Source organism: Mercenaria mercenaria, chromosome 15 (assembly GCF_021730395.1).
Source record: "Mercenaria mercenaria strain notata chromosome 15, MADL_Memer_1, whole genome shotgun sequence".
NCBI lineage: Eukaryota > Metazoa > Mollusca > Bivalvia > Venerida > Veneridae > Mercenaria > Mercenaria mercenaria.
This window is the reverse complement of record NC_069375.1, coordinates 51,406,502-51,420,876: the sequence shown is the minus strand read 5'-3', so window position 1 is coordinate 51,420,876 and position 14,375 is coordinate 51,406,502. Positions and strand designations below refer to the sequence as shown.

At 37.8% G+C, this 14,375-nt stretch overlaps 1 protein-coding gene across 1 annotated transcript; it reads right to left on the bottom strand.

Annotated features, from left to right (window-relative positions):
* Positions 1 to 1,267: 1,267 nt before the first annotated feature.
* Positions 1,268 to 14,075, bottom strand: LOC128548784 (putative helicase mov-10-B.2). The gene is made up of 4 exons (XM_053524240.1): positions 14,061 to 14,075; positions 10,506 to 10,594; positions 10,040 to 10,137; positions 1,268 to 3,080 (listed from the first exon to the last, which is right to left on the bottom strand). The coding sequence occupies exons 1-4, from the start codon at positions 14,073 to 14,075 to the stop codon at positions 3,010 to 3,012; spliced, it is 273 nt and encodes a 90-aa protein (XP_053380215.1). The 3' UTR covers positions 1,268 to 3,009.
* Between the last annotated feature and the right edge of the window lie 300 nt (positions 14,076 to 14,375).

Below are 14,375 nucleotides of genomic sequence, written 5' to 3'. Positions count from 1 at the left end.
TAGCCAAAAAAAAAATAAAATTTTCTATTGCGCTTTTCAATTTTCCATAACACACATTTAACAAAATAATACAAAAAATAAAAAGAATTTTTATCTTTCAAAAAAAGGTGTTTTTGAAAACCCGGAACGCTCACCTGAGTAATATGAGCTTCATTTTCAAAAGTAAACAGATTTATAAAATTTTTAAAAGGGAAATTTTTGGGAAGTCAATTTTTTGGGGCAATGGGAAAAACAGTTTTACGTTTTTCGCCCCAAACCCGTGTAGGTCAAAAAAATTTCAAGGCTGTTTCTTAAAAAACGGGAAAATAGGCAGTTTGGGCCCCCCAAAAGGGCCGAGTCAGAGCCCTAGGCCCCTGCATTTTGTTCAAGAAATTTTTTAAAGTTTTCCCTATATTAATCTTATAAACAAAGGTTTACCCCCCGGGGGGGGGGCCATATTTGACCCCGGGGATTAAATTTTAACAATTGAAAGGGGGCCACCGGCATTCCGTGAAATTTTTTTTTAATTCTGCCCAATGGTTTTTAAGAAAAAATTTTTTTTGAAATTTTTCGACGGGGCGACGAAGACAAAAAAACGGTCCAAACAAGCGGTTAAAAATAGTTTACCTTGGGCACTTCATGAAAAGGGGAGCAAAAAAAAAACCCTTTAAATTTTTTAAAGTTTAAATTTTATTTTACTATTCTGGGATAGTATATGGGCTAATTTTATTCCAAAAAGTATCATTCCAAAAAATTTTGTAACCCCTTTCCCGAAGTACACCCCAAACTTAAAAAATCCAGCAAAACTGTCAAAATTTTTTAAAAACCCCCCAACAATTTTAAATTTTTAAAACCCACAGTAAATTTTTTTAAACCCGGGGAAATTTTTTGTGCATGCTTAAAGAGGGTTTTTTTTTCAAAGCAAAGGGGGAAAAAGATTTTAAAAATTTAAAATTTTTTTTAAACAAAATTTTTTTGTGATAAAATTTTTTATCAAAAATTTTGAATTTTGTCAAAAAACGCCTGTTTAAAATCAATTTAAAATGTGTCTAGCCATGTTTTCAAATGATGAAAAATTCCCCGATCTAGAAAAATTTCAATTTTTACTTTTTCAAAAAAAAAGATAAATCAATTTTTTTTTCTTTGGCCCAAACACAAGGGCAGCCCGCGATAAATTTTTCCTTTCCCAATGTGTAACGTTTTTCCGGAAAGTTTTTAAAAAAAATAGCATCTTTAAAATTTTTAACAAAGATATCCTCCCCAACCCAGTCTCCTCCCCATGGAGTGTTTACAAGCTTTTCCTTTGATTTGACTGGGTGACCTAGTTTTTGACCCCACATGACCCAGATTCGAACTTGACCTATAGCTTATCAAAACAAACATTCTGACTAATTCTCCTGAGTTTCAAACTTAAACTGTGGTCTCTAGAATGTTGAAAAGATTTTCCTTTGATCTGGCCTAGTGACCTAGTTTTTGACCCTACATGACCCAGATTCAAACTTGACCTAGAAATGATTAAGACAAACATTCTGACCCAGTTTCATAAAAATTGAGTTACAACTGTAAAGACTGGGTCATAAATGTGGTCTCTAAGAGTGCTCACAAGCTTTTCCTTTGACTTGACCAGGTGGCCTAGTTTTTGACCCCACATGACCCATATTCAAACTTGACCTAGAGATCATCAAGATAAACTTTCTGACAAAATTTCATAAATATTGGGTCACAACTGTGGCCTCTGGAGTGTTAACAAACGTTTCCTTTGATTTATTCAGATGACCTAGTTTTTCACCCAACATGACCCAGTTTCAAACCTGACCTAGAGATCATCAAGACTAACATTCTGACCAAGTTTCATAAAGATTGGGTCACAAATGTGGTCTCTAGAGTGTTCACAAGCTTTTCCATTTATCTGACCTACTGACCTAGTTTTTCACTCAAAATGATCCAGATTCAAATTTGAACTAGAGATCATCAAGACTAACATTCTGACCAAGTTTCATAAAGACTGGGTCACAAATGTGGTCTCTAGAGTGTTCACAAGCTTTTCCTTTGATCTGACCTACTGACATAGTTTTTGACCCCACATGACCCAGTTTCAAACCTGGCCTAGAAATCATCAAGATTAACATTCTGACCAAGTTTCATAAAGACTGGTTCACAAATGTGGTCTCTATAGTGTTCACAAGCCATTCCTTTGATCTGATCTACTGACCTAGTTTTTGACCCCACATGACCCAGTTTTCAAACTTGACCTAAAGATCATCAAGAATAACATTCTGACCAAGTTTCATAAAGATTGGGTCACAAATGTGGTTTCTAGAGTGTCCACAAGCTTTCCTTTGACAAGGTTTTGACACATGACCCAGTTTCCAACTTGACCTAGAAATCATCAAGACTAACATTCTGACCAAGTTTCATAAAGATTGGGTCACAAATGTTATCTCTAGAGTGTTCACAAGCTTTTCCTTTGATCTGACCTACTGACCTAGTTTTTAACCCAACATGACCCAGTTTTGAACTTGACCTAGAGATCATCAAGAATTACATTCTGACCATGTTTCATAAAGATTGGGTCAAAAATGTGGTCTCTAGAGTGTTCACAAACTTTTCCTTTGATCTGACCTACTGACCGAGTTTTTGCCCCCCCCCCCCCCCCCATGACCCAGTTTCAAACTTGACCTAGAAATCATCAAGACTAACATTCTGACCAAGTTTCATAAAGACTGGGTCACAAATGTGGTCTCTAGAGTGTTCACAAGCTTTTCCTTTGATCTGACCTACTGACCTAGTTTTGACCCACATGACCCAGTTTTGAATCTGACCTAGAGATCATCACGACGCACATTCTGACCATGTTTCATAAAGATTACATCACAAATGTGTCCTCTAGAGTCTTCACAAGGCAAATGTTGACGCACGACGGACGCTGGACGCCGTACAATGACCGGTCACAATAGCTCACCTTGAGCACTTTGTGCTCTGGTGAGCTAAAAATCTGCAGTTATGAATATGCTACAAAGTTGCGCTCTCCTAGTCACGTATCTCCCACTCTGGGTCTTCACTTTGTAGCCGCATACTGGCAAGCCTGTTGTAGACATCTCCTGTAATCACAACAGTTGGAAAATAAGCATATTAAGAAAAACTAGAAGATGCTTTTGTAGAAAAGCGCATGTCTCCCCCAATACATAGTCATATAAGCAAGAAGTCAAAGAGGACAGGAGCGGAAGTCAAAGAGACACTGATGGTTGGCTACAATATGGTATCATGGGCCTAACTGGTTCTCAAGTTATGAATTGGAAACCATTTTCTATGTTCAGCCCCTGTGAACTTGACCTTTGATTGAGTGATCCCAAAGTCAGTAGGGGTCAACATTCTGGATCAAGTGGTTACTGTGACCTTGACCTTTCATGGAATGACTCTAAAAGTAACAGGGGTCATCTACTCTATAAGTCTAATGTTCTATCACCCTATGAAGTTTGAAGGTTCTAGGTCAAATGGTTCTTAAGTTATTGACCGAAAATGGATTTCCATGTTCTGTCCACTGTGACCTTGACCTTCAATAAAGTATCCCAAAAATATCAGGGGTTATCTACTCTGCATGTCGAATCATCCTATGAAGTTTCAACATTCTGGGTCAGGCGGTTCTAAAGTTACTGACCAGAAGTGGTTTTCCATGTTCGTGCCCCTGTGACCTTGACCTTTAACAGAGTGACCCTAAAATCAATGGGGGTCGTTTACTATGCATGACCAATCATCCTATGAAGTTTCAACATTCTAGGTCTGGTGGTTCTCAAGTTACTAACCGGAAATGGTTTTCCATGTTCGGGCTCCTGTGACCTTCACCTTTGACCAAGTGACCCCAAAATCGATAGGAGTCATCTACTCTGCAAGTCCAATCATCCTATTAAGTTTCAACATTCTGGGTCAAGTGATTCTCAAGTTATTGTTTGGAACGAGTTTTCTAAGTTCAGCACTCTGTGACCTTGACCTTTGATGGAGTGATCACCACAAAACAGCAGGGGTCACCTACTCTGTAATTACTATCTCCCTATGAAATTTGAATGTTCTAGGTCAAATGGTTCTCAAGTTACTGAACAAAAATGGATTTCAGTTTTGTAACTGCTGCAACCTTGACCTTTCATAGGGTGACTCCAAAATCAACAGGAGTCATCTACTCTGCATGTCCAATTAACCTATGAAGTTTCAACTTTCTGGGTCAAGTGGTTCTCAAGTTACTGACCGGAAGTGGTTTTCCATGTTCAGGCCCCTGTGACCTTGACCTTTAAAGCAGTGACCCCAAAATCAATATGGGTTATCTACTCTGCATGACCAATCATCCAATGACGTTTCATCATTCTGGGTCAAGTGGTGCTCAAGTTAATGACCGGAAACTGTTTTTCATGTTCAGGCCCCTGTGACCTTGGCCTTTGAGGGAGTGACCCCAAAATCAATATGGGTTATCTACTCTGCATGAACAATCATCCAATGACGTTTCATCATTCTGGGTCAAGTGGTGCTCAAGTTATTGACTGGAAATTGTTTTTCATGTTCAGGCCCCTGTGACCTTGGCCTTTGAGGGAGTGACCCAAAGCAATATGGGTTGTCTACTCCATAAGCCCTGCCACCCTTTAAACTTCTAGGTCAAATGGTTCTCCAGTTATTGATCGGAAATGAAGTGTGATGTACGGACAGACAGGACAAAAACAATATGTCTCCCCCAGTTGGGGGAGACATAGTTATCACTTTGATTTTAGTCTGTGAACTACATCCTAGAATATAAAAAAGTAAAAACCGTATAAGATGCTGTAGTTTCCATACAAACAGGTTAGTTACTTAGCCTGTTCAGCATAAAATCTGTTAAAACCAGATGAGTGTCCAATGGATACTCATGCCTTAACTCCTTTACTGTATGCATATTTTTGACTATGGCAAGGGCCATAACTCTGGTCTGGCTGTATGAAATCCCAAATATAACACCAGGTACACAACTCCACAGGCTGAGTAACAGTTCTGAGAGGTTTCATGACTAGGTCAAATACTTTTGAGATTTGTACAACACAAAATCGAATAGACAGATGGACAAAGCTTTTTGTATAAAATAATGAGCTTAATTGTATACCCAGATTTCGCAAGGCACATCTGCGGCCTGATCGAAACACATGTGTTAGGGATAGTTCAGTGTGGTATGAATTAATCACCTGTATATTTGTTCTCCTAAGTTTATACCGATTGTTCAAGACATAACAAAAATGTATTCAAATGTCAGGTTTATGTTAATCTTTATAAAGAATACAAGAATTTGTAACAGAGTTACCAACATCCCCCGACTAAGGACATTTTTCATAAAACATACTGCATGCCAATACAACATCTTGGCAGTGGCTAGAGAACCTGACTCGGTTCTCCAGACAGCGAACTTATTCATCCGAAACTGGTTCTCTAGCCAAAGTACCGTGCATAGGCTAGGGAACCGAAATTTTATTTCTATGCATAAAGCTGCCGGAATTCACTTTGGTCTCGACTTTTTCCCTATGCCCAGTAATAAACAAGAGCTGTCACTAATGGTGACAAATGCCACTGCAGCACCTTGACCTTTGACCTGGTGACCTTGACCTTTGACCTGGTCACCCCAAAGTCAGTAGGGTCGTGTACTCAATAAGTACTATCAGCATGTGAAGTCTGAAGGTCCCGGGTGCAGTGGTTCGCGAGTAAAGTGTCTTCATGCAAAAAGTTAACATTGACCCCTGTGACCTTGACCTTTGACCTGGTGATCCCAATGTCAGTTGGGGTAGTGTACTCAATAAGTACTATCAGAACGTGAAGTTTGAAGGTCCTGGATGCAGTGGTTCGCAAGTAAAGTGCCTTCATGCAAAAAGTTAACATTGGCCCCTGTGACCTTGACCTTTGACCTGGTGACCCCAAAGTCAGTAGGGTTAGTGTACTCAATAAGTACTATCAGCATGTGAAGTTTGAAGGTCCTGGATGCAGTGGTTCGCAAGTAAAGTGCCTTCATGCAAAAAGTTAACATTGGCCCCTGTGACCTTGACCTTTGACCTGGTGAATGCAAAGTCAGTAGGGGTCGTGTACTCAATAAGTACTATCAGCATGTGAAGTTTGAAGGTCCTGAGTGCAGGGCTTCGCGAGTAAAGAGCCTTCATGCAAACAAGAGGACCATGATGGTCCTGAATCGCTCACCTATCCCACATGACCCAGTGTTGAACTGAGTATGACGTCGTTATTTCTATTATTTGACACAGTGACCTAGTTTTTGAGCACATGTGACCTAGATATCATCAAGATAAAAAATTCTGACCAATTTTCATGAAGATCCATTGAAAAATATGACCTCTAGAGAGGTCACAAGGTTTTTCTATTATTTGACCTAATGACCTAGTTTTCGAAGGCACGTGACCCACTTGACCTAGATATCATCAAGGTGAACATTCTCACCAATTTTCATGAAGATCTTGTGAAAAATATGGCCTCTAGAGGGGTCACAAGGTTTTTCTATTTTTCGACCTACTGACCTAGTTTTTGACCACACATGACCCAGTTACAAAATTGATCTAGATATCATCAAGCTGAACATTCTCATTAATTTTCATGAAGATCCATTGAGAAATATGGCCTCTAGAGACATCACAAGGTTTTTCTATTTTTCGACCTACTGACCTAGTTTTTGATCGAATGTGACCCAGTTTCAAACTTGACCTAGATATCATCAAGGTGAACATTCTGACCAATTTTCATGAAAATCTCTTGAAAAATATGGCCTCTAAAGAGGTCACAAGGTTTTTCTATTTTTAGATCTACTGACCTAGTTATTGACCGCACGTGACCCAGTTTCGAACCTGACCTAGATATTATCAAGGTGAACATTCTGACCACTTTCATAAAGATCCCATGAAAAATATGGCCTCTAGAGAGGTCACAAATTTTTTTCCATTTTCAGACCTACTGACCTAGTTTTTGACCGCACATGACCCAGTTTCGAACTTGACCTAGACATCATCAAGGTGAACATTCTGACCAATTTTTATGAAGATCCATTGAGAATATGGCCTCTAGAGAGGTCACAAGGTTTTTCTATTTTTAGATCTACTGACCTAGTTTTTGACCGCACGTGACCCAGTTTCAAACTTGACCTAGATATCATCCAGGTGAACATTCTGACCAATATTCATAAAGATCTCTTGAAAAATGTGGCTTCTATAGAGGTCACAATGTTTTTCTATTTTTAGATCTACTGACCTAGTTTTTGACCGCACGTGACCCAGTTTCGAACTTGAACTAGATATTATCAAGATGAACATTCTGACCAATTTTCATGAAGATCCATTGAGAAATATGGCCTCTAGAGAGGTCACAAGGTTTTTCTATTTTTAGACCTACTGACCTAGTTTTTGACCCCACGTGACCCAGTTTCAAACCTGACCTAGATATCATCAAGGTGAACATTCTGACCAATATTCATGAAGATCTCTTGAAAAATATGGCTTCTAGAGAGGTCACAAGGTTTTTCTATTTTTAGATCTACTGACCTAGTTTTTGACCCCACGTGACCTAGTTTCGAACTTTACCTAGATATCATCAAGATGAACATTCTGACCAATTTTCATGAAGATCCATTGAGAAATATGGCCTCTAGAGAGGTCACAAGGTTTTTCTATTTTTAAATCTACTGACCTAGTTTTTGACCGCACGTGACCCAGTTTCGAACTTGACCTAGAATTTACCAAGATGAACATTCTGACCCATTTTCATAAAGATCCCATGAAAACTGTGACCTCTAGAGATGTCACAAGCAAAAGTTTACGCACGGACGGACGACGGACGCTGCGCGATCACAAAAGCTCACCTTGTCACTTTGTGACTGGTGAGCTAAAAATTAACACTGGCACCTGTGACCTGGTGACCCCAAAGTCAGTAGGGGTCGTGTTCTTAATAAGTACTATCAGCATGTGAAGTTTGAAGGTCCTGGGTGCAGTGGTTCGCGAGTAAAGTGCCTTCATGCAAAAAGTTAATATTGGCTCCTGTGACCTTGACCTTTGACCTGGTGACCCCAAGGTCAGTAGGGGTCGTGTACTCGATGAGTACTATCAGCATGTGAAGTTTGAAGGTCCTGGGTGCAGTGGTTCGCGAGTAAAGTGCCTTCATGCAAAAAGTTAACGTTGTGACTAACGAACGAACGAATGGACGGACAGTTGAAAACTATATGCCTCCTTTCGGGGCATAAAAATGTGAAAGTAGGTCTCTAGGTCAATGTCAATTCAAAAGTTATTTCTGTACACAAACCTATGCATGTGGTCCAAATTTAAAGGCTGTAGCTACAGAAATGTGGAAGTAGGTCACTGGGTCAACATCAAGGTCCAAGTTCATTTCAATACACAAAACTATGCATATGGTCCAAATTAGAAGGCTGTAGCTTGAGAAATGTGAAAGTAGGTCACTAGGTCAAAATCAAGGTCAAATTACATTTCTGAACACAAAGTAGGTCACTAGGTCAATGTCAAGGTCCAAGTTTATTTCGGTACACAATTTGTCAAACCTACGTGCGTGGTCCAAATTTGAAGGCTGTAGCTAGAGAAATGTGAAAGTAGGTCACTAGATCAATGTCAAGGTCAACTCATGCCAAGGTTCATCTAGCCACTCAAAACTATACATGTGGTCCAAATCTGAATGTTGTAGGTTATGGACAAGAAGATTTATAAAGATTTTCCCTAGATATAAGTCTATATAAACCATGTGACAACCTGGGGCGGGGTCATATTTGACCCTAGGGGGATAGTTTGAACAAACTTGGTAGAGAACCACTAGATGATGCTACATTACAAATATCAAAGCCCTAGGTTTTGCGATTTTGAACAAGAAGATTTTCAAAGCTTTTCCCTATATAAGTCTATGTAAACCAAGTGACCCCCAGGGCGGGGCCATATTTGACCATAGGGGAATAATTTGAACGATCTTAGTAGAGGACCACTAGATGATGTCACATACACAATATCAAAGCCCTAGGCCCAGTGGTTTTTGGACAAGAAGATTTTCAATGTTTTTCCCTATACAAGTCTATATAAACCATGTGACCTCCGTGGCGGGGCCATATTTGACCCTAGGGAAAAAATTTGGATATTCTTGGTAGAAGACCACTAGATGATGCTACATACCAAATATCAAAGGCCTAGGCCCTGTGGTTTTGGACAAGAAGATTTTCAAAATTTTTCCCTATGTAAAATATTAAAATAAAACATAAAGGGCCATAACTCACTCAAACTTGTTGAACCGGTCTGATTTTCTGGGGGACAAAACTAGAGTACCAATGCATCATTCTGACAAAGTTTGGTCAAAATCCCCCCAGTAGTTTCTGAGGAGATGCGATAACGAGAAATTGTTAATGGATGGAAGGAAGGAAGGACGGACAAAGGACGCAGAGTGATTTGAATGGCCCACCATCTGATGATCGTGGACTAACAACAAAGGGAAGTCATTCTAAATTAGGACCTGGTTCTTCTGCATGACACTCCATCTCATGATGGTGAACAATTGTGCCAAGTTACATCAAAATCCCTCCATGCATGAAGAACAAATGCTCCGGACAAAGTCATTCTTATATCTGACCTTTGGCCTCTAAGTGTGACCTTGACCTTAGTTCTTTTCTACCTAGCCATTACTTGACATGTCAAGTGGGAAAACAAACTGACCAGTCAGTTCTTTCCCCCCAAACCAGTACTTGACCTGTCAGGTGTGAGAAGAAACTGACTAGTCAGTTCTTTCCCCACAAGCCAGTACCTGCCCTGTCAGGTGGGGGAAGGACGAACGGACGGACAGATGGACAAAAGGACACAGCCTATTTCTATGTGCCCCTTTTTTCTTCAAAAAAGGCAGGGGGACAAAAATCATATTGTGCTCTATTTCATATAGAATTTGTCAGAGAAATGATGCTTTCCAACAACTGCTTTCCAGCATGTGTTGTTATCTGTAAAACGAGGACGTGCTTTGTTACCCAAGGTATTCTTGCACAGAATTGTTGAAGACAGAGTTGAAGGCAATTCAAATGTATTACCGATATCGCCAGAATTGCTTTCCCCTGTGGTACTATCTGGTTTTAATTTTCCATGCTGCCCTTTGAATCCGCCATTCCCATCACAGTAGTCCAGGAATCTGCAAGATATTTTCAATGACTTTCGAATTTTGTTCATTAATTGACTTTATTTATATAAACTGTCATATTTTCTGTTATGACTAAATAATATTATATAAATTATTGTTTTCTTGTTTAATCCTCTTTTCAATCATTGTTTCCTTATGAGCTGGTGAAAAGTATGATTATTATTGATTTACAACGAAGAAAGTATTATTGAATCCATTGTCTTTGATTATCTCCTTTATGACTGTGACATGGCGAGACGTAACAATGCAGAAGAAATGTATTGAAAGTAAGGATCTATTTCAGTAAAAAATAAGCTTTAAGTGCAAGCTGTAACAGAAGGCAATGTCTCTGGTTAGGATTATAAGTTAAGTTCACTTACCGTTTCCAGTTTACGTCTTTCTCAAGTACTAATGGATTGCCAATAACAATTAGGAGAGATCTGGCTCTTGTCAGTGCAACATTGAAACGCTGAAAAGAACAGTCATATTGAATCAAAATCAAAAACTTTGTCGGAGTGTTGTTTAAAAGAAACAATGTGTGTTTGATAAGAAAAAACTTGCTGTTGAAGACGAATACTCGGACAACGTATTTTAACTTTTTAAGAGTAATGACGCGAACAAAGACTAAACTTAAACTTGGGAAACGGTCTAAGATGTCAGGGTTCAGACATAGAAACCAACAAGCGAGTTCAAATGTAAAGTTTGTAACATCATTGATACATACAGAAGCTTTCAATAAGAGTTTTTTATAATAAAAAGTAACACATTAAATTATGATAGTATAAGCAGATAAGTACACACTTTTAAAAATTGATTAAACATTTTAAAATGTAAAACATAAACAGTAAATTTTAATTAAGAAATGAAATGGGTTTTTTTCGGTGTTCATGCGAAATGAACGACAGAATAAAATCGGCAATTAAATAGGATCGGCAATAGGATAGGATCGGCAAGTTTAATTTCTTATAATTATATTATATTTCCTTTCCATTTGTAAACTATATAATATTATGAATTGCATTTGATGCATCGAGCATTAAAATCAACTTCCTGCCCATTCTGTTCACCAGACGGAACAACTGCGCTGTCGTCTAAGGAACGTTCTTCCTGACTATACGCGGACGTCGTAAAAACAGCGGTAGGTTATCACTAAGCAGCGATGATGTAACTTTCGCGCCTGTTCATACGAAATGAACGTCAAATGTAAAAATGTAAAATTGGAAATATTCATTTTATCAGACCCAACAAAGCAATGGCAATACAACAAATGCAAAATCAACAAAAGGCCACCAAGCTAGATTTGTAGTTTCAATATACGCAACGATATATTGCGCACATTGAAACTAAACTCATAAATGAAGACTGTGCAGCATCCTTTTGTGATGAATTTGTATTTCAAAATTATCTTTTATTTAAACAAAAAAAAATACTGACGATGGGGAAGCTATGATGAACGTATATGATATATTATTGTCAGAGCGAAGCATTTCCGTTTCGACTTTGCATCTGCCGTATCGTCCATTAATCGCAGTTTAAACAATGTAAACCATATAATTGTAAATGACAAAAATATGCATATGTATGCAGTATTTCCTGTATGTCATACTAGAGTGTAAAATGCAGATGCACCTTTGAAAATAAAAACAATATAAAAACGTATATTACAGTAATGTGTTAGAATATTTTCTAAAGTTGGACACTTTCATCGCGTAAAACAACAGCTAGAAGAATGTGATAAATTCGATTTTGAGTAAACATCCTTGTATCTCATAAAAACCACACCGAACGTGAGACAAAGAGCTATTGCTTTGAATAAAGCGTTAATGATAAGACAAAGAGCACATGATCTGTTCCTGTTGGTTAATAAAACATAGTTGTCACAGACGGAATCAATGGTCGGTGTAATATCTTCCAAATACAGGTCATGTAATGAAACTGTTGTTTACCAAGTTATGATCCAAGTTATGGTAAGGATCGCAGAATCATTACTGAAGATATCTACGTCTAAACATGAAACTTAATTAAGAATCATATATCCAATCATATAAAGATGAAACCATAAAGTGGTAAAACTTTATGCCTTAGAAAAGGAGCATATAAGTAAAAGTATGAAAAGAACAGAAGGTTTATCCTGCTTGATAAACGTAACATTATAAATGTGAATATTCTTAAGATTTTGCATTTAATTTATCTTTTATCAAAATTGTAAGGTAATACATGCATTCTTCAGACCCTTATAAGTATGTTGTCATAGTATAAAATTATTGTTTACAAACAATAAGTATCTTTTATGAACAATATTACAATCGTTCAAAATATCGTTTCAGAATCATGTCCATGGTCGTAAAATGGAATGTAAGACTATGCCTATACAATCACTTGCCAACACTATACGTAAAAAGTATTTTCAAGTTGTGTTAAACAGACTTTAAAAAGTAATCCCGAGACGACTATGACAGTCCTATGTCGCTGACATAGTACAACTGTTTGTACAGCAAAGCCCCCATCCTTTCTATGGACGGAAAGTGCATGAAAAGGTAAAAATAATTTTGAAAACAAACCCCTGGATAATTCTTTCTAATAAATCTCGGGCATAAAGAAAATGTTTTGTTAACACTTCAAAAATGAAACAGGGTTTCGTTTTTGTCGTGTTGAGCGACCTGTGAAGTTTTCACTTTTCTCTATTTTACTGTTAATAAACGGTTCCGTCTAGTTTAGCATACCATGCACTAAGTAGGTAGACCCCATTTACTTACTTGCTGACGGAAGTAAGTAGTTTTAGAGAACCAAGTCTCAACTGCTGTTAGGGACAATAGGGGTATAAATGAATCTGCTTGCCGTCATATCATTCTTGCCGTATTAGCATTTTCCTTAAGACATACGTTTTCAATGAGAAACCTACCATTTCATTTCCAGTAAAGTCGTTCGCTGGTCTTCTTGGGACCGAAATAAACAGCGGTGAAAGGCACAACAATGTAAAGCAAATCAATCCTGCATTTTTTGTAAAACACAGGGTTTTCTTGCCGTATTACCCTCCAAGAATTTGCAGCATTTCAGGGTTGGAACGGACCTTTGCAAAAACTGCTTAGAATTTCAGAAAATCATTGCCTTACGTTTATAGCCCACTATTTTTGCTTGAGCCTCGTAAAAGAATTATTCAAATCGGTGAGAAAATGAAGTACTTACAGTGATTTTAAGTTCTAAATCGACGGATTTGTTTATTAATTTTCTTGCCGTAATACCCGAAAATGACGTCACAAACCACGTGGTATGTACACACTGATTATGCCACCGGCCAACGCTAATACGTTGAGACTCGGTGAAATCGCTATCGAACTTTTGATTTTTTAGGCTTCATGGCTTGGCCAACTTGCCAGTCTAAAAACGGTTGTGACTTGTGTTGGGTAAGGGACCAGGTGAGGCGTACCCGTTTTGTAATAAAATTGTAATAATTATAACAAAACGGCTTGGAGTGCTTATTACAATTTGAAATGGACATCACAACCCGTTTTGTAATAAAGCTGCAAAATGTAATAAATTTTTCAGAGTGTGTGTAAACGTTTTTGTGTCATAGTTCTAAGGTTCACTATGTGAATAAAATGGAATGAGGTGAAGATGTCAGGTGGCGTACTTTTAGCATGTAATTTTACTCATTAATTGTAACTAAAAAGGCATTTAGTTATGCATAACATCAAGGAAGTTTCAATAAAATGGTTAAGAGTGCTTATTACAAAGTGAAAATGAACATAGCATCCCGTTTGATAATAAAGTTGCAAAATGTAATAAATTTCTGAGTTAGTTGAAAAGCATTTGTGTCATATTTCTAAGGCTCACTTTATGAGTAATGTGAAGGAGATGAAGATCTTTATATAATATGGCCAACCGAGTCTGCAATTGCTTTCGAGGAATCTACTTTCCAGATTTTATTTTTTTACCTGCCATATAGGCATGTAGTTAGAAAATGAAATTGGATCTTCACAAAATAAATGAAATTGAAATAATTATTACGAAACGGGTTAGAAAGCTTATTACATTGTGAAATGGACATCACAACCCGTTTTGTAGTAAAGTTGCAAAATGTAATAAATTTCTGAGTTAGTTGAAACGCATTTGTGTCATAGTTCTAAGGTTCACTATGTGAAGAAAAGTGAAGGATGTGAAGATGTAATGTGTCATACTTATGACAATTTGGCATTTACTATTTACATAAAAGTAAAAAAATACAAGTACTTACAACATTAATGTGGATA

Excerpts from the sequence above, each read along its gene's own strand:
- LOC128548784 (XM_053524240.1), bottom strand. Across the intron at positions 10,138-10,505 it reads AAAGACGTAAACTGGAAACG|ATTCCTGGACTACTGTGATG; the intron begins GTAAGTGAACTT and ends AATATCTTGCAG. Across the intron at positions 3,081-10,039 it reads AAGCAATTCTGGCGATATCG|GAGATGTCTACAACAGGCTT; the intron begins GTAATACATTTG and ends TTGTGATTACAG.